Source organism: Hyla sarda, chromosome 1, assembly GCF_029499605.1.
Source record: "Hyla sarda isolate aHylSar1 chromosome 1, aHylSar1.hap1, whole genome shotgun sequence".
Lineage (NCBI taxonomy): Eukaryota > Metazoa > Chordata > Amphibia > Anura > Hylidae > Hyla > Hyla sarda.
Genome location: NC_079189.1, coordinates 586346548 through 586373434, shown reverse-complemented (window position 1 = coordinate 586373434; position 26887 = coordinate 586346548). Strand labels below are relative to the sequence as shown.

The following is a 26887-nucleotide window of genomic DNA, read 5'->3' as shown; positions in this document are numbered from 1 at the left end:
TAATCCTTCCAGTACTTATCAGCTGGAAGTTGAGTAGTTCTTTTCAGTCTGACCACTGTGTTCTCTGCTGACACCTCTGTCCATGTCAGGAACTGTCCAGAGCAGGAGACGTATGCTATGGAGATTTGCTCCTGCTCTGGACAGTTCCTGACACAGACAGAGGCGTCAGCAGAGAGCACTGTGGTCAGACAGAAAAGAACTACACAACTTCCTGTGAAGCAAACAGCAGCTGATAACTACTGGAAGGATTAAGAAGTAATAGAAGTAATTTACAAATCTGTTTAACTTTCTGGACCCTGTTAATATGAAAAAAAAAAAATAGCTTTCCACTGGAATACCCCTTTAAAGGTGTTAATTGGTAAAGTCTTTTAAAGCGAAACTGCAAAACTGTCATTAGTTTCACCCACAATAACCTGTTGGTACAGGTAAGCAGGGCTGGTGCAAGGATTTTTGCCACCCTAGGCGAAGGCTAATATTGCCGCCCTCTTGACCCCATAGATTGTGACATGCCCCACCTTAATACCAGGGTGAACCACTGTAACAAACCCCCTCCCAATGTAATCACCTTAATACTAGGGTGACCCACCTGACCTGGGTGATCGCTCCTGTGTGCTTCAGAGAGGAGGAGCGAAGCACTTGTGGTGAGGGTGTTCGAAGGGCAGATGGTGTTAACCCTTAGTGTTCGTGACTCCAGGGCGTGGTTATCCTCTTCACCACCCGAGGTATGGTCGCTGGTTCCTGGGTCAGGCACTGGCCAAATAATCACTCCAATGCAAGGTTACAGAACAACGGCCCTTTCCTGAGACAGACAGATGTTAAAGTCTTTACAGCTCAGTTCAGGCCCAAGGAGATGCTCAGTGAACTTTTAGGGAGCTTGCTGGGACTTGTAGTAGACTTGGACTGACCTGTGCAACCCACGCTGACTTTGTGCTTACAAGGCTTTGACTTTCACCTGCAGGGGTTAATAATAGCAGCTGCGTGATTAGGCCTTGGTCTCCCTCAGAAACACCAGACAACTTTTAGGTCTTCACTTGACTTACCTCAGCAGAATCTGACTAGACTTGCTTCTCACTGGTATATAAGGGAGCAATTTGGTGATTTCCAATTGGTCACCACTCACCTGTTCACTTGCACCTTCCTTGGTAACAGAGGTCTTAAAAACAATATATAAAAGCACAAATACCTCAAAAGAGTAACCAGCATATAACATAAGATGTTATTAACATAGAGTCTGTAGGAGTGATGTGGACCCAGGGGAACACTAAAGGGGAATCCTGTACTGGTCCACCACACACTCCTCTGACAGGCTTAAGTATGCTAATTATTATGGAAAGGGGAGGGGGTGTCAGTGGAAGTGGTGCTTGCTTTGTGTGTTGAGGGTGTGAGGAGGGCCAATGAGGATTATTACCATAGGGGCAGATGGCTTTAACCCCTTGTATTCGTGACGCCAGGGTGTGGTTAACCTCTGCAACACCCAAGGTAGGGCCTCGGGATCCTGGGCTAGGTGTGGGGCAAATAATGACTCCAATGCCAAGTTACGGAACAATGGCAGCTTTACTGAGGCAGACAGACAGAATAGCCTTTACAGCTCAGTTAGGCCCAAGGAGGTGACCAATGACTTCAGAGACTTGAGGGCTCGCTGGGACTTGTAGTGGATTTGGACAGAATGCTGCAGACCCACGTGGAATATAGACTGACTTGACTAGGACTGACTAGACTTCTCCCTTTGTGTAGCTTACCAGGCTTTGACGTTCTCCTGTGGGGCACTTGATGATGGAAGCGTGGCATCATGACTAGGCCTTGGGTCTTCAGGTCTTGACTGTACTGTAGCTCAGATAAGACTCAACTAGCTAGCTCCTCCCAGGGTTTATATGGGGGAGACTTTGGAGGGGTCCTATAGGTCACCCACAAGTCATCTGGTCAATGACACCCTCCCTGGTTACATGACTTAGCAACCACATTTAAAGGTACATAACATTTATACATACATTGCAGTAGATAATACAAGGCACTTGTTAACCATTTATACTACTCAGCTTAAGGGGGGACTCAGGAGATAATGCAATAGAGTCCACCAGACAGGACAGCAAGGGTACAGGGGTGCAACTCCTGTACTGAGCCACCACATGTCAGTGGGTGGTTCAGATGCTGGCTGGCTAGGTTTCTTGTGGCAGGCATAGTGGCACCCCCCCCCCCCTCAAGAGGGTGCCCTAGGTGGCTGCCTATTTTGCCTATAGGCAGAGACGGCACTGCAGGTGTGTAGTGCAGGTGACACTGATGATAACATTACTTACCTGTCCCTGATCCATAGTCCTGTTGGTCCATTATCTTAGTTTGGGTGGCAGGCTTGGTGTGTGGGTGGAGCTTCAGGAGCACGTTGACTTCACTGCAGCTGCTTCTCTCCAGGGTCCTGCTGTGAGCAGGCTTGGGGAAGCAGCAATGGTAACATCACCATGCTCCTGAAGGCCTGCGCGCTAAGCCTACTGCCCGAACTAAGAAGATAACAGACCAACCGGACTACAAAGCGGGGACAGGTAAGTATGGTTATCAACATGTACTAACAAGTTAGTGCAGGTGAAACTGATGAGTTTCCCATTAAAAGTTTTGTGTGGCCAAACATGGGTAAAAACACCTGCCCTGAATTCAACCCCACCTGCCGACCCACCCCAACCACCACCACTGCTGCTGTGATGACAGTGCCCAGTCCACTGCACAGAAGACATGTATGTCTATGCTGAATTGCAGGGATATATCTCTGGTCAAAACCAATGCAAATTTGAGTCAATGCAATGTGCTGGTGGAGCAAACAATACCTAATATAGGTGTGCCTATACCTAATTCCAGGGTCAAGAAAGAGCAGTAATGATGTAATCCATTGAAAACAGGTGACATAAATAACTATATAGAGAAAGATACTAGATAAACAAAAGAACCCAACCACCCTACGTGTTTTACTCAGATGGTGCAGATTCACCAGGGAACAAAACTGGGAACAAGAAAAGAAGAAAAACAAACAATTAAGACATATATTCTTTATTCGGTATAAAAACAAAAACAAAGACAGAATACACAATTATTATATAACATCATTATACCTAGTTGTCCATTTTAACCTCCTTACCACCCACCTCCCTCCCGCCTGGCCAAAAAAAAAAACCTTGACTTTATGACTTTATATATTGAGGTTCATTACATTATCCGATCAGGTTATTTCTAAATCTCCCTCGTTAACAACCCCCATATATTATGAAATTTTTTTTAACTCTTCTTTGACTCTTTACTATGACACTTTTCATAAATTCTAATCTTCCTAATTAAATTTTCCCAATGCTCCACTCTAGGAACGTTTGTAGCAAACCAGGATTTCAAATTTAAGTTCTTTGCTAAAAAGTGAAGCTTAATAAGCAGTCTATTACAACGTCCGTACCTGGAAACCTCCCCCCAAATTACCGTTTTAGGATCTAGATTTATTTTAATTCCTACGTATTTCTCAATAAAACTGGAAACGTCAACCCAGAATTCTTACATTTTTTGACAATCCCAAAATAGATTAAGTAAATTAGCATGTTGCAAATTACACTTTGGGCAATTAGCATCTTGTCTACAATTCATTTTCCTTAATTGCAATGGAGAGTAATATAACCGTAAAATTATCTTCAACTGAGTGTATTGATAGTACACTTTGCATCAAACTATAAGATAAAACACAACAAAAGAGTGGAGCCGTTCTAGGAATAGATATGAAAAATATACTTTATTAAAGATACGCAAAAATTATAAAAGCTGAGGACTCACGCCTACAGATGGGGTACAGAAAGCAGCAAGGGTGACCCCCCCCCCCCCCCAGGACACAAAAAGAGCTAATTAAACAAAACATGCATGAATATGGTAACACAAACCAATATACATGGTGTCAAATGGTGTCCCAAAAGGACTACAAAGACTGCACCGGAGGAAATAACAAACACATACTTATACAATGCTACACGAGGGCCTAGGAGGACACCACCCCAACGCTGCGTTTCTGGACCGAAGCCTTTCTCAAGGGGTGGTGTCCTAGAAGCAGGATGTAGTATATAATGGACACATAATGGACAAATAAGCATGTAGCAATATAAATAAGTATACATTAATTCACCTGTATTCCCTGAGCGCCTCTCTTGGCGCATGGGCTCGGTGCCATCACGTCGCTACCACTTCCTGGTTGGGGAATGCACAATTAAATAGAGTGCTAGAAAGGGGCCGGCCCCGGGGTTTTTAATACAGTGTTTCCCCGAAAATAAACCCTACCCCAAAAGTAAGCCCTAGCAGTATTTTCAGGGTGGGCTGCAATATAAGCCCTACCCCGAAAATAAGACCTAGGCCAGGGGTAATTAACTGGCGGACCGCGGTCCAGATCCGGACCGTGGCCGCCTGTAATGCCAGCAGAAACGACCGCGTGGAGCGGGTCACACTACACTATGGTCAGCTGACTTGTCGTCTGATCGGACGTGACTCGCAACCAGGAAGTGGTAGCGACGTGACGGCACCGAGCCGATGCGCTGAGAGAGGTGCTCATGGACTACAGGTGAATTAATGTATACTTATTTACATTGCTACATGCTTATTGGTCCATTATGTGCATATATACTACATCCTGCTTCTAGGACACCACCCCTTGAGAAATGATTTGGTCCCAAAACGCAGCGTTGGGGTGGTGTCCTCCCAGGCCCTCGTGGAGCATTGTATAAGTATGTGCTTGTTATTTCCTCCGGTGCAGTCTTTGTAATCCCTTTGGGACACCATTTGACACCATGTATATTGGTTTGTGTTACCATATTCATGAATGTTTTGTTTAATTAGCTCCTTTTGTGTCCTGGGGGGGTAACCCTTGCTGTTTTCTGTACCCCATCTGTGGGTGTGAGTCCTCAGCTTTTATAATTTTTGTGTATCTTTAAAGGGGTACTCCGGTGAAAACCTTTTTTCTTTTAAATCAACTGGTGGCAGAAAGTTAAACATATTTGTAAATTACTTCTATTAAAAAATCTTAATCCTTCCTGTACTTATTAGCTGCTGAATACTACAGAGGAAATTCTTTTCTTTTTTGGAATGCTCTCTGATGACGTTATTTTAATAATAATAATAATAATAACACTTAATTTATTGTTGTCCTTAGTGGGATTTGAACCCAAGTCCCCAGCACTGCAAGGCAGTAGTGCTAACCACTGAGCCACCATGCTGCCCTTAGCATACATCTGCTCTGCATGGTTGCTAAAATGGACAGAGATGTCAGCAGAGAGCACTGTGCTCGTGATGTCATCAGTGTGTCAAAAAGAAAGGAATTTCCTCTGTAGCATTCAGCAGCTAATAAGTACTGGAAGGATTAAGATTTTTTAATAGAAGTAATTTACAAATATGTTTAACTTTCTGCCACCAGTTGATTTAAAAGAAAAAGGTTTTCACCGGAGTACCCCTTTAATAAAGTATATTTTTCATATCTATTCCTAGAATGGCTCCAATCTTTTGTTGTGTTTTATCATTTGGTTATGGGAGCTTATTAGCATTTTTCATCTATAGGTGTTATTAATTCTTTAGAGGATTTTTTTCCTCTCCTTACTATCTACTTTATATTGGGTTGCACCTATGTATTTTGATGTCTGCATTATTCTAATCAAACTATAAGAGTGATTAGGGAAATTGGGCAGTATGGTTCTATTTTTTCAGGACCTTTCCCTTTTTTATATTTAAGGTCAATACAACCTCTGCTTCCAACATAGATGCAGGTAAAACACCTGAATCATAAGAATCATTAAATACTTTACATAAATAGGGTAATAGAACCCTACCAAATTCTGAATAGATTTCGAATGGTAATCCATCCGGGCCAGGTGTCGATCATCCCTTACAAGATTTAAGCGCTGGTTCTATTTCCTCCACCATAATTACTCTATCCAATTTCATTTTCTCTTCTTCTGTCAATTTCGGTAAACTACATTTCTCCTTCAAATATCCTAAAATGTCCTTTCCCCCACTGGTCCCCTCCAGTTTGTTCAAATTCGAGAAGAATTCCTTAAAGGGGTACTCCACACCCCTAGACATCTTATCCCCTATCCAAAGGATGGGGGATAAGATGTCAGATCGCTGGGGTCCCGCTGCTAGGGGCCCCCGGGATCTCAGCTGCTGCACCCACCTGTACGGCTTCCACCTCACACCGGCAACGCTGGAGGCTTCGGAGACCGACCACAATGGCGGACGAGCGTGACGTCACGACTCCGCCCTGTGTGACGTCACACCCCGCCCCCTCAATGCAAGTCTATGGGAGGGGGCGTGACGGACCTCCCATAGACTTGCATTGAGGGGGTGGGGCGTGACGTCACATGGGGCGGAGTGGTGGCGTCACGCTCGTCCGCCATTGTGGTCGGTCACCGAAGCCTCCAGCGTTGCCGGTGTGAGGTGGAAGCCGTACAGGTGGGTGCAGCAGCCAAGATCCCGGGGGCCCTCAGCAGTGGGACCCCAGCGATCTGACATCTTATCCCCCATCCTTTGGATAGGGGGTAAGATGTCTAGGGGTGTGGAGTACCCCTTTAATCCACTCCCCAATTTTTTAGGGGTCTCTGACTAAATTACCCCTAGAATCTTCTAATAGCTAAATTATTATTTTTTTTTTTAAATAGCTAACAATTTACCTGGATGTCCTCCTTCCAAATTTTTTTTTTGCTCTCTAAAGAGCAATTTATGTTATGCCTTCTCTCTAAAATATTTGGACAGTGTCTCTTGCGCTTTCCTGGAATTTTTCGGGAGCAGGGTTCTCCTGTTCCACATTACAAACCTGCATTTTCAGTCTGGGGAAATACCCTTCTTTTATTTTTCCCCTCTCTATATAGTAGTGCTCTAAGAAACCGATCTCTCTAGCTTGCCATCGTATCTCCGCCCCCCCCCCCCCCCACCTCACCCCAACCCAATCTCTCCCCCTCCAGGACCGCCACAACAGGTTTACTAAAGGTCCTCACAGTCCTTCAGAGTCCATCCATTCAGACACCTGTGTTGAATCCTCCAAAAATGACACTGAATCCTTATAAATCACTCGCATCCTTGTGGGAAACAGTATGGAAAGGGATATATTCGCCCCTTCCTAACTTCTCTATAAGATGCACATTTTAATTGTGTGGACCTAGAGAAGTCAGGAAAAAGCATGATCTTTCCTCAATCATGGAGCAATGGCCCCTTCTCCCTTGCCCTTCTAAGCAATAGATCATTCTAACAAAAGGGTTCTCGGGGGACTCCCCATGGGAGGTTTTTTAAAGGGTACTCTATGTGCCCTTTCGACACAAAAGAATGATGTAAGTCCTTCTGACCCCAAAACAATTAAGATATAGGTGAAACACACAGTAGAAGTCCATTGGAAATAAAATGTTAGAAAACCAGAAGCAGAAGCACTTACTGTTTCCAGAGCCCGATAAGAGCGACCCCAGCCTTGTCCCTTTTTACTCTAAAACAAAAATTCCTTAGGCAAGCCTTTTAACACAACATAAAATGTTTTCCTCTGGTTCTATAAAGATGGCCATTTTTGTAATCCCCTTTTTTATTATTTTTTTTATCGCTTTCCTCAAAGCTTGATGTGCCCCATTGTGTGGATATAGTTGCAATGCTTCTATAGCATTTAATGTCCATTATCTGAAAACATTTAATTAAAAAATGAAAATATCCACAAAGTTTTACCCCTAAGCCAACCCTAAAACTGGAGCATTTGTTATTGCAGTTGCTTTTAATATTTGGCATTGATAATACACCTACTACAACAACAACAACAATAACAACACAACAACAACAACAATAACAACACAACAACAACACAACAATAACAACAACAACAACACAACAACAACACCACCACAACAACACAACAACAACAACAACAACACAACAATAACAACACCACCACAACAAGCAGATGGTATTATTAAGTAATTACTAAATAAATGGAGGGAATATAGAATTCCAGCCCATTATTGCTTTACTGAAGACATTTCCCTTCGCGCCACAATGCCCTCAATTAGCAATAACATTTGCGTAAACTTCAGCTTTATTAATGTTACGGATGCCAGGAAGAGAAATGTCTTGGAGAGCAGCCCATTGTTTTCCACATGGATAATTATATATGTTTACACAGGAGGCATTGGCAGTTGTTATATGGCCAGGCAATAGATGCCCGAGGATGAATGCCTTATATTAAAGAGCCCAAGCTCTAGATTTCCCCCCCTGAAAGAATGGCGTAACCCTTTCTCACATCAGAGATGGTCTGTAGGTCATTGTTCACAATACCCTGCTCTGTAAATTGTGTTGTCTTATAATGCACCCACCCCTGTGCCGTAATCTGTAAATTATATAGACTTCATTCACTAAGAAGCTTAACTCCTTAAGGACGCAGCCCATTTTGGCCTTAAGGACTCAATTTTATTTTTACGTTTTCAACTTTACTTTTATTTTTACACATCAATAGTCCCCATAGGGGACTATTTATAGCAATAATTCGATTGATAATACTGTTCAGTGCTATGCATAGGGCATAGCACTGATCAGTTTTATCGGTCATCTTATGCTCTGGTCTGCTCGATCTCAGACCAGAGCAGAAGACCCGTGGAAGGCAGCAGAGGCAGGTGAGGGGACCTCCGTCTGCCGTTCTGGATGATCGCATCTTCGTGGCAGCGCTGCGGGCGATCCGATCATCCATTTTAGTATTGAGCACGGCATCTGAGGGGTTAATGGCGGACATCCGTGCGATCGCGGATGTCGGCCATTACCAGCGAGATCTGCTGGTCATGACCCGAGCATCGCTCCGATGCTCGCGGTCATGTATAGGACGTAAATGTATGTCCTGGTGCGCTAAGTATCACCGCACCTGGACGTACATTTATTTCCTGCGTTGTTAAAGGGGTTCTCCTGTGAAAAACTTTTTTTTTGTTCCCAGAGAGTTATACAGATTTGTAAATTACTTCTATTCAAATATCTTAATCCTTCCAGTACTTATCAGCTGATGTATACTACAGTGGAAGTTCTTTTCTTTTTGAATTTCTTTTCTGTCTGACCCCAGTGCTCTCTGCTGACACCTCTGTCCGTGTCAGGAACTGTCTGGAGCAGGAGAGGTTCGCTATGGAGATTTGCTCCTATTCTGGACAGTTCCTGACACGGACAGAGGTGTCAGCAGAGAGCACTGTGGTCATACAGAAAATAAATTAAAAAAGAAAACCACTTCCTGTGGAGCATACAGCAGCTAATAAGTACTGGAAGGATTAAGATTTTAAATAGAAGTAATTTACAAATCTGTTTAATTTTCTAACTTTAAAGGGGTACTCTGGTGCAGTGAAATAATATTTTATTTCTTTTAAGCTAGCCTTGCTCTTTTTATAGAGAATATTTTTTCCATTCAGATAACCCATTTAAAGGGATATTCCAGTGAAAAAGTTTTTTCATATCAACTGGCTCCAGAAAGTTACAGATTTGTAAATTACTTCTATTAAAATGTTTTAATCCTATTAGTACTTATCAGCTGCTGAAGTTGAGTTGTTATTTTCTGTCTGACAACCATACTCTGTGCTGACACCTCTGTCTCAGAGGTTTGCTATGGGGATTTGCTCCTATTCTGGGCAGTTCCTGAGACAGAGGTGTCAGCAGAGAGCACTGTTGTCAGACAGAAAAAAAACAACTCCACTTCAGCAGCTGATAAGTACTAGTAGGATTAAAAAAATTTAATAGAAGTAATTTACAAATCTGTTTAACTTTCTGGAGCCAGTTCATACGAAAAAATATATATATTTTTCACTGGAATAACCCTTTAACATCTTGGCAATACCATTATGTTAATCTCATAGGTGGGCTAGAGGTTACGGGCACCCATCTGCCATGTCCTATAATGTTCAAGAAAATACCTGCAATTATATTACAAAATAATTTACAATGTGGTTACTGTCTTAACTGGAAATACTATTAATATATCAAATTCCTCTTGGCTAAATGACTAAATAAAGTTCTCCTAAATGAAAAAAAATTTCTTAAAGGGGTTATCCAAGAATGAAAGAAAATCCAGCACCACACATGTCCTCAGGTTGGATTACAACTTGGCTCCATTCACTTCAATGCATCTGAGCTGCCATTTCACCACAAAAACTATTTTTGGGGTTTGCCATAGATTTTTTGGTAAAATTAATGTAATTGCTGAGCACAATTGGTCCCAGACAGGGGTGTGACTATAGAGGGTGCAGAAGTAGCAGTTGAAGTGGGTCCATGGTGTTTAAAGGGCCCCAAGGGACATCTGCCCCATAAGTGACCAGTATTATAATTGCACATAGGACCCCCTTGCAGATTCTGCATCAGGCCTCTGACGCTATAAGTTTCCCTCTGGTCCCACATAAAACAAGCCCTCACAAGGTCGTATAAACATTTAACATTTCTGGCTACTTAGGAGAGGAGGAAAAATAATTCCCTATAATATAATACTTATGTATTGCTGAATGAAAGACGAATATCAAGGGACTGAACTAAAGAGAATTTTTTTTTTTTATTCATTTTATGGTAAACGATTCATCCAGTGAAATGACAAACTTCACAAGATTTCTGTTTAGTCACTTGACATTAATCATATGTTCGGCAATATATAAGAAGTACAATTCTAATACAATTTGTACAAAATCCATTACACCTTCTGCAGAATTTATAGAGATATGCAATGATGAAGACAAATGACCCGGCACGTGCAAGACTAGGGCACTCGGGGTACAGATAACTGGGGGACGTCACAGGATAGCCCGATGTATGATTGGTATAGATGGTGCAATGTCCATGTGAAAAGTAGCGTGGATATCCAACGACAAAAGACGGGACAGCACTCACCCTCCAAACGTCACTTTATTCAAGCATCGTAACAGCAACAGGCCCGTGTCGGAAGTTGTACACCGGCTTGAGGAGGAGCAAAGGAGCGTGAAACAGTCTGTTCCGGTTATGTCCCCTGCCTCCACTGTTGTTTTGCTGCCTGTCGCTGTTAAGATGCTTGAACAAAAGTGAAGTTTGGAGGGTGAGTGCTGTCCCGTCTTCTGTTGTTGCAGAATTTATAGAGAGGTGCTTTGACCTTGGAGTCTAAATTATGGGAGTGATCTTAGCTGGTTTCTTTTCAAGATTGTTTTGATGCATTGATAAATGTTTTCATTAGGTGTTGTGTTGTTAGTATGGTATTGAGCGCAATGTATTATATTCTTGGGTATCACTATAGAAATCTGACAATGATGAAGGGTTACTAGATGGGAAACGGCCATTGTCTCTAGACTTTTCATCCCAGCCATTTTGGATTAATATCTTGTATGTGTTCTGAAGTTGTGTGATACATGGCCTATATCTCGAATGCGTGTTTTTCCTATGGACTACAGTAGATGGAACTTCTCTTTCCTGCAGAGCACCGTTATAAATATCTTCCTCTTGTGGCTTACCTCCTGTGGATTCAATTACGCAACTGAGTCAGCACGCCGATTTTGTCAGGTGCAATGCCTTTATTGATCCATGATTATGTACATTAACAACGTTTCAGGTTGATGCCCTTCCTCAGGCTGCGAAAGGTGGTGAAGATTAATATAGATGTTGGTCAATGCATAAAAAAATATATGTGCATGTGGGACAGAGGCCCAGTGGGATGATGTAGTAGTCCATGTGTGTTGCAGTTTAGTCCTGGTGGCTGGAGTCATTCCACCAGACCTCCCATACTCCTTAGGATAGCACAGTGCTGAGGGGGTATAATTTAAGGATAACAGTGTTAGTATTCCCCCAGGCACTCATGGCTGAAATAAGGTGGGGTGTCCTTGATAGTGAGGTCTACCCAGGACACTTGGGTAATTCACAGTTTATTTGCTCTGCAGCAAAAGTACAAAAACTACTTTAAGATTAAGCAAAGGTCTGATCAGGCCTTGCTGAGGCTGGAGCAGCTTTTTTTTTTTTTTTTTTTTTTTTTTTTTTTTTTTTTTAAGCTTTTCATGTTTTCTGCTGCTCTCTTAATACTCAGTTGTCAAATTACTCAGATGCAAGTAGACAAATGCTCAGCAGGCAGATCCTCTGTAGTCACTATCATTTAGTGAAATACATTAGTACTGCAATTCCCGGCTTTGAGGTGCACAACATCAGTACTGCAATTCCCAACTGTGGGGTGCAGATCCTCCACAAATGAGCAGCAGGTCAGCTACTAGGTTGCTAAGCCAGGCTAGAAGCTAAAGAGGACTAGTCAAGAATTGTGAGATCCCTTTTGGCTTACATTTTCCCTCACAGACTTCTCCTGTCTGTCTTCATAGACAGCAAACTCTTGTCCTCCTAACTCTACACTGCTCTGAGCTTGACTAACTAACTAAGCCCTTCCATTGTTTGCCACTGTATTTCATGTATTTATCAGTGCATTGACTGAAATCTTCAGTACATTCATCTTTACTGTCCTTCGCAGCCTGATAAAGGTCATCTGCCCAAAATGTTGTTAATGTATGTAATCAACGCAGTGACTAATCTTCATGACATGGGTCAATAATCTATTGCTTTTGGGATAACTAACTTTAAAGATGGTGTGCAGACTTTCAATTATGCATTTAGGTACTGGAGTAGGAGGATTGAAGGGGAACTACTGAAGCTCTCTACCCGTACATTACTAGACAATAACCACAGGAGTCTTGATGCCTAAACCCTTGGTCCAGATTGTTTTTTATCTCTTGGGGAGTTTATGCTAAAAAATAGCACTGACCCCAATTGTGTGTATGTGGCATTACCAATGGTGACATCGGATCTGTGTCCCTTGAGTTGATAAGGTGTTAGAAGGCACCCCGAGGCATGCTTTGATCTGATTGGTCTGTGAGGTTTGTCTGTCTACATGGGGAAGGGGGATACCCAGACTGGAGCAAGAGTAAGGGTGCAGAGGAGGGAATCCACAAAGGGACGTAGGGAAGGCTGCAGTTTAGGGTGACACCCAAGGAGGTACAAGAGGAAGGCTGCAGAGGAGGATAACCAGGTGAAGGAGGAGGACACCTTAGAAAGCCATGAAGGAGGCTGCAGGTGGTAATAGATGTTATGAGAAGGGCGGCACAATGTTTTACTTTTATTTTGCAAAAACCGCAAACATTATAGAGTTGAGTGAAATTTTGAAAAGTTCTGTTTGCCAGACTCTCCGAACTTTTCAGAAATCGCTAGTTTGGTTTGGCTCATTTTAGCTCAAACCGGCAATGAAATAAGCCCCTAAACATGTTTGAAACACAGCTCTAAATCCCTGTCTAACACTGTTAGGAATGTATTCAAGTAGTTTTAAAGTGTTTTTAAGGCTCAGTTATAGCGACATGAGGTAACTCATGATAACTTTTCACACCAAAATATAGAGACATAAAGTATTCCTGGTTGTCGGTAGATGCCTGCCGGTGTTAATATGCACACAGAGGCATGGGAAGACTCAGTGGCTTTTTCCAAGCGTGCCAAAAATTATCCCTTTTTTTGAGGATGATGGGTTGTTTACGTGTAGGCCTGGCTGGAAGTAGGGTGATTGTGGATTAGCATTTCTTGTAGTAGCCAGCCTACATCAGGTGGTGGCTGATTAATGTTACTAGTGTACAACATGAGATGGCAGAGTTATGTCAATAGCGTACAGCAGGAGATGGTGGGCTAGTAGTATCAGGAAGATAGTGGTTTTTAAATAAAAAAAAATTTAATATTGAAATTAAAATAAAAATTCTATTATTTGGTTCCTGGACTGGTGGTGCTGACATGCATGGGTTGTGTATGCGTAGACCTGGCTGAAACTACCAGCAGAACATGTCATAGTGGCTTACTGGAGTAATTTGTAGTAGTCAAATTGAGACAACAGGTTGAGACACCTTTTAAAATTAATTAGCATTTGGCCAACCAGGTGACCCAGGCCTGTCTGGCTGGAGGGAGGTTGCAATAACAACCTTCAGCATATCAAAAGTGTTTACTGGAGAAAGTCGTAGTAACCTGCATACAGCAGCAGGTTGAGAAACCTTTAAAATCTATTTGAATTTTGCAACAGCCATCCAGGCAGTCCAGGCCTGGCTGAAAGTGGAAAGTTTGCCAAAAAAAAATATTTTAATTTGGTCAGCAGCCCTGGCTGGCTACAGGGCATTTGCAAAAGCAAATGCAATACATTTGAATTATGTCCTGGCCAGGCCGCCCAGGCCTGACTGGTGAATTACACTGGCTGGTGAGACCACAGCAATGGAGCATAACTTTTTTTGACCACGTGTTGCCCCTGGCCGTAGCTATTACTCCACTTATCAATTGTGGTATGCACTGTTCTGCACACAGACAAGTTTATAGAGTGACCCACCCTCTCCGCCACATGATTGTGCAAAGCGGGGATGGCTTTCTTTGCAAATAATGGCAACTAGGTATGTGCCACCTAGGCTGGCCACACCCCATTAGTTGGTTGAAGGCAGTGGAGTCAACATGTATAGGAGAGCCTTCGCCACCAACAACTTGGCCAGGTACGAATTGAGGTGCACTACAACAGGATGACTGGGAGAAACACCTTACAGTATCCCCATCACGCCTACCACCACCAGTCTCACTTGTGCCAGGCTCGATCACTGATTCTACCTGATTCCACACATAGCTTTTTTGATTTGGTTACTTTTATCCTTTTTAGGTGAGTTTTCACCGACCTACTTGTCAAATCTAAGCTTCAACACTTTTTTAATGCTTTTTGTGTGGCAGAGATGACAGCACAATTAGTACTGAAGGTGTTTTGCAGAACAATATGAAATGTACCAGAACTGGATTTACACTACAGGCTAGATACAGATCACTGCATCTCAGTGGCTACTGTAGCTGGTTGAGGGACACTATTCAATTTAGGTATATTCAGGTATGAGCCTTGAAAAAGGCTGTGGATTTGGGGTAGCAAAAGATGAGCCCTTCAGAGGCTGTAAATAGGATGTACGCCTATATGCTGTTTTAGTGTACAGGAGCCCCTAAAGCAGTGATGGCGAACCTTTTTGAGCCCGAGTGCCCAAACCGTAATGCACCCCAATCTTTTGTTCCATCAAAGTGCCAGCACAGCAATTAAATCAGAATACTGATGTGTGTGGGGTGATGTATGTTTGAGGGGTGCTGTGTGTGTTTTTGGGGTTTTTGTTGGGGTGCTGATTGTGAGGTGCTGTTTGTGGGGGTGCTGTGTGTGTGTTTGAGTGGTGCTGTGTTTGAGGGGTGCTGAGTGTGTTTGAGGGGTGCTATGGGTGCTGTGTGGGGGATGGGGTACCGAATACAAAATACATACATAAAATACATTTAAAAATTTTTTATTTCAGCTACCGTTTTGCATGCTAGGGTGGTGCTGCAGTAGTTTTTAGTATTTTTGCTGGTAGAAGAGCACGGACTGCAGAGAGTGGGCCGTGTCCCGTGTATCAGAAGAAAGGAAACAAAAAAAGGTGCCTCTTTCAAGGTGCTTGCAGTTTTAAAACATCAAACCTTTAATCTGTATACATTAAAAATAGAAAATGGTGGACATCAATCATAAAAGAGAAGCAAAACTCCAACATGTTTTGAGCTAAATGTAGATTAGCTCAAAATGCACTGGAGTTTCACTTTTATTTTATGATGTCCACCTTTTTCTATTTATAATGTATACAGATTAAAGGTTTGATGGTTTAATACTACAAGCACCGTTATACTTGGAAGAGCTGGAGGCAACTTTCTTTTATCTTTTGTTCTGATTCATAATACATTTATACATACGCCATACATACATACACACATCATACACACGCAACATATATATATATATATATATATATATATACACATCATACATACTATATGCATACATACAAACATCATACATATATAATACATACATACATACATATGCACATCATACATTATACATACACAAAGCCATAATATATACATATACACATCATACATAAATACATCATACATCCATAATACATACATAATACACACACCATACATACACAATACACATCATACATACATACATCCCACCCCCCTCCCATCCACGGTCGCCTTACCCCAGTCATTTCTCACCAGCTTTGCACCATCGCCCACTTCTTCCTCATGCCGAGGAATGGACACCCGGCGCCAGGAGTTGCGGCCAGGATCATCCCAGGAGGTGGAAGCAGATGTGCGCAGCTGCGGGGCAGCCCCTGCGCCTTCCGTTAGCGCAGCAGTGTGCGCGGCCGGGGAAGGGGGGAGGAGCGGTCCGGAGGAAGGTGTAAAGAGCGGCCAGAGGGGATAGAGCGGCCGGAGGACTGGGGGGATAGAGCGGCCGTAGGAGAGGGGGATAGAGCGGCCGTAGCCGCAAGTTAAAAATAAATAAATTTTTAGACATTCCGCAAAGACAGACGGCCGGCCAACCGGTGTGCCCTGAAAGGCATCCATGGCGACCTATGGCCGCGTGCCCACAGAGGGGGCTCGGCGTGCCACAGGTTCGCCATCACTGCCCTAAAGGATTCTTGTTTGCCAGATTCTTGAATCCTGTTCTCTCTTTCTAATCTGTATCTTTCTAATCACTAACTGTCCCTAGTTCGTTCTCTCTCTCTCTCTCTCTCTCTCTCTCTCTCTCTCTCTCTCTCTCAGCAGTGGGTGACAGTACTGCCCTCTTATCTTTGTAAAAATGCCCTCCTGATGCCCTCCTGATTGACACATTAAGCAGCAAATCACATGATAGACCTGTGTAATCATGTGATATGCTGATATTCCTGAGGTAATTTTACCACCCTCTGGCCGCCCTGCTTGTTCCGGCCACCAAAAAAACATGCTTTCACATTTTGTTTTGCACCATTTACCCGCTCACGCGTGCCAAACCAGTAAAAGTGCAAGTGTTCGCTGAGCCACAAAAATCATAAAGTTCGGTTTGAATCTGGGTTCGCCGGATGCTGCTCGCTTATCTCTTATTATAAAGGTATATATTGGTGAAGTACGGACTGATCAGCTAGCACCGGACCATCCTCCCAAAACCAACGCACGGCAGGTGTATGGCAGCACCGAATGCAGGAACAAAGAAGAATATGCCAGCGAGGTATAGCGAATCCCAGGTTTATTAAATGGATAAAAACAGGAACGGTAAATACAGTAAATACGTGTAGCCAGAGTGTAAGGACCAGGTGTATTGGTGTCTACATGCTCTGGAGATGTAAATATGGTCCTGATCTTTAGGGAATTGTACACTCTATCTCCAAGGTGGCCGTATGGTAAAATGGACTGTATACAGATTTACCATGTAAGAAGCATCTGCATGTCTGGCACAGTTGGATTTGACCTTTTGCAAACTCTTCTTCCTTCTATGGTCAATACTGTGTGGCCTTGGAACTTGACGTTTTATGGCTCTTACTGTGATTTTCTGCGTCTTTGTGATGATCAATGTAATACTTTGTAGACAATGTTGCTGCCAGGTAGCTTGCTGTTTAGTCAGGGGAAATATGTCATGTTTTGGCATTCAGCGTATAAAGCTCTCCTAATGCCCGAGCGCACGTGTGGTGTTTGGCACCTAATGTTTTTGATTTGTCATTATGTTGAAAGTCATTGCGCACTACAGAAAACCGCAGGAATGTTCATGGGAAGCTAAACTTTCAGCTGCCAGGAGATAATACAACATGTCAATATTATAAGACTTATCCAAAAGGTATTCAACCAAATGTCTATGCAAAGTATTGCCGGCTTTAATCCTCGCCTGTTCAGCGGCTTCTTTCTCGGATGAGCCGATCCCTGGGCATGAAGGAAAAATAACGCTCCCAAGCACAGGCTCCTATTCTAGTCGTTCCATTGATCTTGAGAAGTCCTTTTTAAGATTTCTAATTGCATATATGATGCCTATGCCACAATGATCCTGTAATATAAAAAAAAGTTTTCTAATGATGAAATATTGATGGTCTATCCTTAGTGGGGGTAATTGGTGGGATGTCTTTTTTTTGTTTTTGTCTTTAGCCTTTCAAGGGGTATTCCAGTGGAAAACAAATCAAATCATCTGGTGCCGGAAAGTTATACAGATTTGTATATTACTTCTATTTAAAAATCTTAATCCTTCCAGTACTTATCAGCTGATGTATGCTCCAGAGGAAGTTGTGTATTTATTTTCAGTCTGACCACAGTGTTCTCTGCTGACACCTCTGTCCATGTCAGGAATTGTCCATAGTACAAGCAAATCCCCATAGCAAACCTCTCCTGCTCTGGACAGTTCCTGACACAGACAGAGGTGTCAGCAGAGATCACTGTGTTCAGACTGGAAAGAACTACACAACTTCCTCTGAAGCATACAAATAGAAGTAATTAAAAAATCTGTTTAACTTTCTGGCACCATTTACTTGCATAGGACCCACACCTGGAAGTGCTGTAGTGTCGTCCCTTTATTTTACTGTTGCCTCTGACATTTCCCAGTATGCCCTGCGGCTAGAGACAATGTCATAAGTCACATGAGCTCCAGGGGGTGTGGCTATGCTGCAGTGGGTGGGTGGCTAGCAGGGTGGAAGATAATTTACTTTGCTCTCCGCCCACCCACTGCAGCATAACCACGTCCCCTGGAGACCATGTGACTTTTACTGTGGAAACCTTAGTAAATATGTTGGGTTTTTGTGAAAATGTCGGGAAGACGCCCCTTTTAGAAGACCATGCCCCTTTTCCCTGGTCTTCTTAGCAAAATGGAGAGTTAGTTTTTTGTTGTTTTTTTTCAATTCTGGCGCAATGCGACAGAATTTGGCGCACAACCCGACAAAACATGTCGGGTTTGCAATAGTAAATGAGGGCCATTGTCTCTGGCCACATGGAATGCTGGGAAATGCTGACAATGCTGACAACAGTAAAATAAGAATACTTGCACTACAGCACTTCTGGGTGTGGGTCCCGTGCAGGAAAATGGCACAAAGCGGCGCATGGAGTTAATGATTAAGAGGTATTTCGGCTTTCTGCATCTTATCCCCTATCCAAAGTATAGGGGATAAGATATATGATCGCAGGGATCCCGCACGGGACCTCTCGGATCATACATTTTATGCCCTATCCTTTGGATAGGGGATAAGATGTAGAAAGCCGGAATACCCCTTTAATATTACTCTGTATTATAACTTGGTATCAGGTTATTTAGTATGCTTTTTACTTTGAGACTTTTTTTTGTTCTTAGATTTTTGTAGGATTTAATACAATCTCCCTGGGAAACAGATAATGGATCGTGTTCAAATATAAATCAATTTTAAGCAGTCCCAATGGGGGTATGTGGGAGGCTTTGTCCTAAAGCATGGAGGGTTTTTCATTTCTAAAATGTCATTGCTTTTAATGTTCTAGGATAAAAGGTATTTTAAGATTAACATTTTTTTGATTCATGAGGACTATCCCACCTTTATTAGTCCATATGAATGTTGTAGAGGTGGATCCCCCATTATATGAGCGGCTTCGATCTTTTCATGTATTACACACATGCCATGCATTTAAATGGCCATTATGTAATGTACTACTAATCCAATTTTCCTCTGTGAACCCAATGAATATCTTTTTGTCAGTGAAGCTGAATCCGTATGCAAAGTGCAGGAATGAGGCCTCTGAACACTAGGATTCCATGAAACAACTTGTAAACTTTATTGAATTCCTTTTGAGATTTCAATGAAATACAGATGCTTGAATGCTGATTTGTTGGTTACAGTATTGGAGTCAGGAGAGAAATTACTTGATTTAGTCACTTGGTCACTGTCCCTTTAAATAAGAGCTTTTATAGCAGCTTAGCTGAAGTTAGGAACCTTTTAAAGGGGTACTCCGGTGGAAATATATATATATATATATATATATATATATATATATATATATATATAATTTTTTTTTTTTTTTTGATGCAAGAAAGTTAAGCAGATTTGTAAATGACTTCTATTAAAAATCTCTACCCTTCTAGTACTTTTTAGCAGCTGTATGCTACAGAGGAATTTGTTTTATTTTTGAACTTTTTTGTCTTGTCCACAGTGCTCTCTGCTGACACCTGATGCTCGAATCATGAACTGTCCAGAGCAGGAGAAAATCCCCATTGCAAACCTATGCTACTCTGGACAGTTCCTGACACTGACAGTGGTGTCAGCAGAGAGCACTGTGGACAAGACAAAAAAGAAATAAAAAAATCAAAGAATTTCCGCTGTAGCATACAGCTGCTAATAAGTACTGGAAGGGTAAAGATTTTTTAAGAGAAGTTATTTACAAATCTGTTAAACTTTCTGGCTCCAGTTGATTTAAAATAAATGTTTTCCACCAAAGTACCCCTTTAAGATGCTTTAGCACTTGTACATGAAGTGTCTACCGCAGGTATGTATGCTCTCTGGTTCTCAAGTGGTCAGTCCGAAGTTACTGAAGCTGTTGAATGAGGATCTTTACGGGTTGGTTTACCATGGGGCAAATACAGACTTGACTTTACTCACTTTTTGGCAGCAATATGTGACCCAACACTTGGAAAGGTATATCCAGGGCATCACTGACTGTAGGTCTACAAAAATCAGTGTAACGCAGAGAGACCCTTGTTTAGCTTCTTCTCTCTTGCAAAAGTGACATTCTTCGGGGACTGGAAAATTTAGGAAAATAAACAATCAGCAGGAACAGCATAGCAATAGCAGGGGCTAGGAAATATTTACTTTGCTGGCTGAATGAAACTCTCAGGCCTAGAATAACTAACAGGTTAAGATCCTCCCCTACTTCTGGGAGAGAAAGGTTGGACTAGGGACTTTCTCCAGGGATCATTGGCTAGGAGCAGCATGTGACCAATGCACAATTCTTCTGTACATTAAATGCAGGAAATATTAACACTTTTTACACTATTCAAGATCTTAGTGTAAGCAAGACAATTGATTGCAATAAAGAACACCTTTGCAAAACACTCCAGTACATGATACACATTTTATGCATAAAAGCAAACATTTTACTTTCAGCCACCTGACAAGTCTCCAGTGTATGGGAGCTGGCACAGCTTGTATTAGGGCACTACACATGGAACAAAAGGAAGACGTCCTGATAATAGACCCATATTATGGAATAGTTTTGCTTTTTTGTTACACAATGTCCTATGGTAGATTCTATTGCTGCTTTTAACATTGGATTACTATTCAAGTCATTTTAAGCCTCGCCATCAGTATCTACATAGTAGTATTATGTCATTGTGTTATAACAAGCTGGTCCATGATGTACATACAGCCGACCTCATTTACAGCCGCTCCGAAATGAAGCCTCTTATTATTGCTCTCCATTTGCACATTTCTGGCAAATAGGCTTTTAATTTAAGCTGCATACATTTCCATCGACAATGCCAAGATGAAGTTGCTTTTTTTCGTTATCGTGTACATTATGATTGTGTTTAAATTGATCTGGAAATGAATATTTTTAGCAGACTGCAAAATGAATGGAATGATTGCACCCACTGAACCAGAATAATTTAAGATCCCCCCCCCTCCCATCATTGTTCTATGACTAGGCATCTCCCTCCTGAGATGTTTTTATGGGGGTTTTCTTCTGTTTTACTTGGAAATTAAACTGTAATGTTAAGTGCATAAAGGTTTTATTGATATGTTGTGGAGAATTAAAGGGGTAATCCACCCCTACACATCTTATGTCCTGTCCAAAGGATAGAGGATAAGATGTCTGATCGTGGGGGTCCCGCCAATGGGGACCCCTGCGATCTTGACTGCGGCACCCCAGACATCTGAAGTTCGCTCTGTGCCGGATGACTGGCGATGCAGGGTGGAGGCTCATGACGTGACTGTCGCGCCCAGCTCATGACGTTGCGGCCATGCCCCCTCAATGTGAGTCTATGGGAGGGGGTGTGACGGATGTCACGCCCCCTCCTATAGACTTGCATTAAGGGGGCGTGGCCGTGACGCCACGAGCCTCCAGCGCTACACATCTCCCCGTGTCATAGGAGATGTTCGTTCAAAAGTAATGGAAGTATAGGGCCACACAAGCAATCCAGTGAATTTTGGTGTAGCCTTGTCTGTACAATAGTCATATGGGCTCCAAAACCAGTGCTGATCTACTTGACATGCATGAATTTGCCCAAGTAATACTACTCTAAGGGTCTGTTCACACTGCAGAATTTCCACATGTTGAATTCCGACTCAATTTAAAGCCCATAAATTCTGAAATTCAGAAGTGTGAATGGGAGTACGGAATCCCATAGAAGTCTATGGACTTTCATTTGAGGCAAAATTCGGCATGCGGAAATTCTGCCGTGTGAATAGACCCTTAGGGTTCGTTCACACGGGCGGATCCACATCGTATTTTACACTGCGGATCTGCCGACGATGGACCCTACAGTGTGCTTGAGATGTGACTGCTCAGAGCGACAATCCGCAGACACACTGCTGTGATGTGTGAGTCGCCGCGCGCATGCATGGTGTACTTGCGCACATCGCTGCTGCTCCCCCTGCTCCCTGAGCTAGGCCGAGGGCAGCCGTGATGTGTGAGAGTATACTGCGCATGCGCGCTGCCACTCACGCATCGCAGTGTGTCTGCTCGTAGTGGCAGATTGTCGCTCTGAGCAGGCACATCTGATGCGCACTGTAGCAGCCCATCGTTGGCGGATCTGCAGCGTAAAATATGCTGTGGATCCGCCGGTGTGAACGTACCCTTAGACTGGATTTTTAGTGAACACATGAAAACTCCTACTAGAGCTGAAATTCCAAGCACTCCGGAATATTGTATTCCTCTTAAAATCTCATGGTGTACCATGCTTTGTCGAGGTATCTTTCCAATATGCGTTGGTTGTTTTCATATATTTTGACAGGGAACATCATGTGCCTAATACCAAATAAGTTTTTCATTTATAGAACAGTTTAAAGGGGTTATCCAGGAAAAAACGTTGTTTTATATATATATATATATATATATATATATATATATATATATATATATATATATATATATATCTAACATCAACTGGCTCCAGAAAGTCAAACAGATTTGTAAATTACTTCTATTAAAAAATCTTAATCCTTTCGATACTTATGAGCTGCTGAAGTTGAGTTGTTCTTTTCTGTCTAAGTGCTCTCTAATGACACCTGTCTCGGGAACTGTCCAGAGTAGAAGCAAATCCCCATAGCAAACCTCTTCTACTCTGTGCAGTTCCCGAGACAAGCAGAGATGTCAGCAGAGAGCACTGTTGTCAGACAGAAAAGAACAACTCAACTTCAGCAGCTGATAATTATTGGAAGGATTAAGATTTTTCATAGAAGTAATATACAAATCTGTTCAACTTTCTGGAGCCAGTTGATATATATAAAAAGTTTTTTTCTGGAATACCCCTTTATGTAAAACAAAGAAGTACGATTGCTTCTATTATGGCAAACAAGATGTCTTCTGCTGTGGCGAGCCAACACTCATTTTACATTACTGTTGCTTGATCTTTCAGGATGAAGCACAGCTGGATGGAAAGATGACAGATGTTCACCGAGGCAAAGGAATAGACTGTGCGGCTCTTACCAGCATGGTGCAGCTGGCTCAGATTATTGTGGGCGGTGGTCTCGGATTCTTGGTCAGTCTTGCGGGGAGCGTGGTGGTCGTTGTTATTTCTGCCTCTACCGTGTCGTTGATCGGATGCTGCTTTGTCGCAATCTTTGTCAGATATGTTGAATAAACCCCAAACCTGATCTGTTCTGAGTTGTTTATTTGCATGAGAAAAAAAACAGCATAAAACTAGATAAAAGAAAGGGAAAAAAAAATCTACATATCAGAGGTGTAACATGCAGATTCTGGGCCTTCTTACATGATCTATAACAGAGCTACCACACTTGATTGTAATACTTGTCTTCTTATTTAAAGGGGTACTCCGCCCTATATTCAAAGGATAGGTGATACAATGTCTGATCGCGGGGGTCCCGTCACAAACCTTCGCCAGGCATCCGGAAGTTCGCTCTGTGCACCAGATGTCTGGGTTGCCGCAGCCGAGATTGCAGGAGGGTTCCCAGCGGCGGGACCCCCACGATCAAACATCTTATGCCCTATCCTATCTGTTCTTATCAGTTTGGGTGCTGCATGGAGGGGACAGGTGTATCGGGGTGTTCCGGGGCTGGTTCTAAGGAATCAGCTCGATGGCTACCCTGATGTGACCTGTTTCCCTCCGGGTCTCGCCATGAGGCTGAGAGGGTCTAGAGCCAAGGTACTTTAGTGCCTCGAGGAGTGGTGACCCCGAGGTGCCGAAACTCGGTGGAAGAATCGGCTCACTGAGTGGAAGCATGGACTACAGCACCTGCCACCGACATTCTCCTTGGGCAACTCCACAGGAGTTATCTTCTAACCGGACATGCCGCAGACCTGCAGGAGAGATGTGGCAAGATGGGCCACGAGGGCAAGGACTGTAAGGAGGATGCCTGCAGGTTTTGCCGTGTGACAGGTCACACGACCAAGGACTGCCCAAAGAGCAAGACCTGCAACCTCTGCGGATTGGCGGCCCACAGCTACAAGGACTGCCCCCAGAGGGAGAGAACATGGGTATCTGTGGCAGTGAGAGCACCGAAGCCAGCCCCAGCTCCGGAGCCAGCAGCACGGATGGCCAAGCCGACCAAGGAGGGTAAGAAGGCGAAAGCCACCACCCCTGCCCCGTCCCGCCCCTGCCCTTCCCGCCCCCCCCCCTGCCCTTCCCGCCCCATCCACTGCCCCTCCCGCCCCATCCCCTGCCCCTCCTGCTCCATCCCGTCCCACCCCTGCCCCCCGTACCCCACCCCGGCCCACCCCTGCCCCGTCCTCCCCTGCCCGGGCACTCTCTCCTCCCCCCCCGCCCCACCCAGCCTCCTTTCTCTCCTGGCCCAACAGCACCTAACCCCCCTCCAGCTGCTGGCGCCCGCTCTTCGGAGGATTTTCCTGTGCTTCCTCCCCCAGGTACCATACAGAGGAAGAGGAAAGGAAGGGACAATGCATCAGATGAGTCCCACAAGCGAAAAATTATCGAGACCTGCGAGACCCCTCAAGCTTCAGATGAAGAGGAGGAGATGGAGCAGGTCTGCGAGAGCCTTCAAGCTTCAGATGGAGAGGAGGAGATGGAGCAGGCCAAAGTGGAGCAGGTCCAAGCGGAGCAAGTCTAAGCTCAGTCTATGGAGGAGCTGCTGCAGGACCCAGAAGTCAAGAAAATCCTAGACACTCCGACCAACGACGAGTTCTTGGAAGGGCGCTATGAGAAGCCACAGGAGCTGACAGGTGCCAGAGAAGAGGACCCGCCCGACCAGAGTCGTAACTAGTATCTGAACTAACCTCTCTTTTTATTCCCATGGCTGATCTCAACATCTTCTGCATTAATGTGAGGAGTATTAGAGCTAGGTTTAGATTTCAGACTGTCCTTACATTCTTAGATTCTCAGAGGTGTGATGTTTACATGCTGCAGGAATGTGCTTTGTCTGCTTCTAGGCCTCACGGCCCTTCCTACTGGTCTGGTGGGGGTGACAGTAGGTCTGTGGGGGTGGCCATCCTGATCAGGGGAGGTAACTTTGCACTTGATTCCGTCCGGGAGCTCGTCTGTGGCAGACTTCTCGTCGCAGACGGTTCCTGGGCGGGTGAGCCCGTGCGGCTCATCAACGTGTATGCCTCCCCTGAGAGGGATGTCTGACTGGAGGTTCTCCAGGCCCTGCAGGCTGAGCTCGCCACCACTAGGGCAGTGATGTTGGGTGGTGACTTCAACTGCCCCATTGAGGTGGACGGGCGCAGTTCTTGCACATCCACCAACCTGGACGTGACGTCTAAGCTGCTGATTGAGATGGTGACAGAGGCATCCTTGCAGGACGTTGTTAAGTCCATCGGGAATGGCTCCGTAAACTATACGTGGAGCCGCCCCGATGGCTCTCTCCGTTCTCGGATAGACTTCATCTTCACTTCGAGAGCAGTCAGAAAGGTGTCGTACTCTATGGTCCCCTGCTTCTTTTCTAACCACAGGGCCATTCGATTTCGGGGGACTCTGGGCCATGGATTCCCACCTGGCCCAGGCTCCTGGAAATTGAATTGTGCCCTGTTGGAGCAGAGGGAGGTCATGGAGGAACTTAGGGATGCGTACCTTGTATGGCGTAATGACAAACGTCTGTTTAACTGCATCAGCGATTGGTGGGAATATGTTAAAGTCGAGTTCCGTTGTTTCTTTCAGGCAAAAGGCAGACAACAGGCGTGTGCGAAGAAGTGGGACTTCAGGAAACTGCAGCGCGAGCTGCGGTCCCTGCAGGACCTGCTCCAGTGTGGCTGGGACGTCAGGGAGGAGCTGGAGGAGACCAAGAAGAGCTTGAAAAGGCACTTTGAGGAGGAATCCAAGCGAATCGTCTTTCGCTCCAAGGTGGAGAACCTGGAGAAGGGTGAGAAGTGTAACTCCTTCTTTTTCAGGAAGCTCCATGCTGGCCACACGCCCCTGACTGAGCTTCGAGATGAGAACGGACACATGAGGAGGGAAAAGGAGGAGGTGGTGGGGGTCATCTCCGACTTCTACAGCAACCTCTACGCCCCCAAGTCATCCGACCCCGAAGCCGCCGAGAGGTTCCTGTCAGATATCACTAACGTGGATGATCCCGTAGGTGCGGCGGCTATGGACGATCCCTTGACGATGTGGGAGCTGCTCTCTGCCGCTAAATCCTTTAAGCCCGGCAGGACCTCGGCAGTGACGGTCTCCCGGCCGAGCTCTATGTAGCGCTGGGTGACCTGATCTGTCCAGACCTGTTGGAGGTGTACGAGGAGATGGTGGTGAGGGGCAGAATGCCTCCGTCGTTGAGGGACGGGATGATCACGATCTTGTATAAGCGGAAGGGGGAGAGATGTGACCTGAAAAACTGGCGTCCCATCTCTCTCCTGAACGTGGACTACAAGATCCTCACCAAGGTGCTGGCCAACAGGCTGAAATCTGTCATCGGGCAGATTGTCCATCCGGACCAGACCTGCGGCATTCCTG

At 44.1% G+C, this 26887-nt stretch overlaps 1 protein-coding gene across 16 annotated transcripts in view; it reads left to right on the top strand.

Moving 5' to 3' along the window:
* SLC45A2 (solute carrier family 45 member 2) overlaps positions 1–23621 on the top strand; it is a 178537-nt gene extending 154916 nt beyond the window's left edge. For all 16 annotated transcript variants that reach the window (XM_056545440.1, XM_056545534.1, XM_056545408.1 and 13 more), the window contains one exon: positions 23384–23621. In XM_056545440.1, coding sequence (XP_056401415.1) covers positions 23384–23608 — 225 coding nt within the window. In that variant the 3' untranslated portion in view covers positions 23609–23621. The remainder of the gene's footprint in view (positions 1–23383) is intronic.
* Positions 23622–26887: the final 3266 nt, after the last annotated feature.